An 879-nucleotide genomic window follows, 5' to 3' on the forward strand; every position below is an offset into this window, starting at 1 on the left:
TCGCATGCGATTTAATTAAATAGATGTGATATTTAATGATATAATTTAGTAACTAATTATGATAATATATTTTTATGAATGTAATATAACATAGTAGCTAATTATGATAATATTTTTATTAATGTAATGCAAATGGTCAAGCGCACTTTTTTATCGACTAATTCAATACTCATTATATCGTACTACTACTCTCTACTGAACAACTATTATTAACTAATTCTTAACTACAAGGAAAGGAAAGGGAAAAAAAATTTAAAAAACGTATTAAAAAATCTCATATTTTATTTTAGACTTGATACAAATCCTTTTGACGTTGCGACCACCAGTTGTATATTTTAAATACATTTTGTAAAGCACAATTCTTAACATGTTTTCCACATCGCATAGTATTAGTAACATCTAGATTATGTAATGAATCTATATCTTCGTAATCGGCATCCAGAGTCTCAACGGTCAAGTCACCGCTATTGAGTATATTCACCAACCATTCACGTTTTTCATGTCCCTTGACGTATACGAGGGCCTTATTGGCGTCCTTCTTTTCCACACCAGTTACAGCCATGGTAATCAGGCGTTTCACCATGACGGGATCGTCCCGTCTTCCCATTGCAATCCATGATGATAAGCACTCAACCAGGAAGCGCAATACTTTTCGGATTTTGTCAAGCAGTTCCACGACATTGGGCATGTAAAGATGTAATGAGAGAGAATAGCTCCTTTTTTCAGAACCGCCGCTTCCTTCACGATGAATTTCTTGTTAACGATGATCTTGTAGATCCACGAACGTTGGCATGGACATGTCGTCGAGAAGAAGACTGCGGGCGGTTGCGATGTATCATCGATTTTTATCTCGCGTCGGAGGATGCACTTAGGTGATTT

At 35.8% G+C, this 879-nt stretch overlaps 1 protein-coding gene across 1 annotated transcript; it reads right to left on the minus strand.

Moving 5' to 3' along the window:
* Positions 1-286: 286 nt before the first annotated feature.
* On the minus strand, positions 287-688 carry LOC108730340 (uncharacterized). Its single transcript, XM_018459967.1, has one exon. It carries the CDS (start codon positions 686-688, stop codon positions 287-289), a length of 402 nt encoding a protein of 133 aa, XP_018315469.1.
* Between the last annotated feature and the right edge of the window lie 191 nt (positions 689-879).

The sequence above is a fragment of the Mycetomoellerius zeteki genome, unplaced genomic scaffold (assembly GCF_001594055.1).
Source record: "Mycetomoellerius zeteki isolate Tzet28-1 unplaced genomic scaffold, Tzet1.0 scaffold895, whole genome shotgun sequence".
Lineage (NCBI taxonomy): Eukaryota > Metazoa > Arthropoda > Insecta > Hymenoptera > Formicidae > Mycetomoellerius > Mycetomoellerius zeteki.

Bases quoted from the DNA above. Each gene is read 5' to 3' on its own strand.
- LOC108730340 (XM_018459967.1), bottom strand. From the start codon at position 688: ATGCCCAATGTCGTGGAACTGCTTGACAAAATCCGAAAAGTATTGCGC.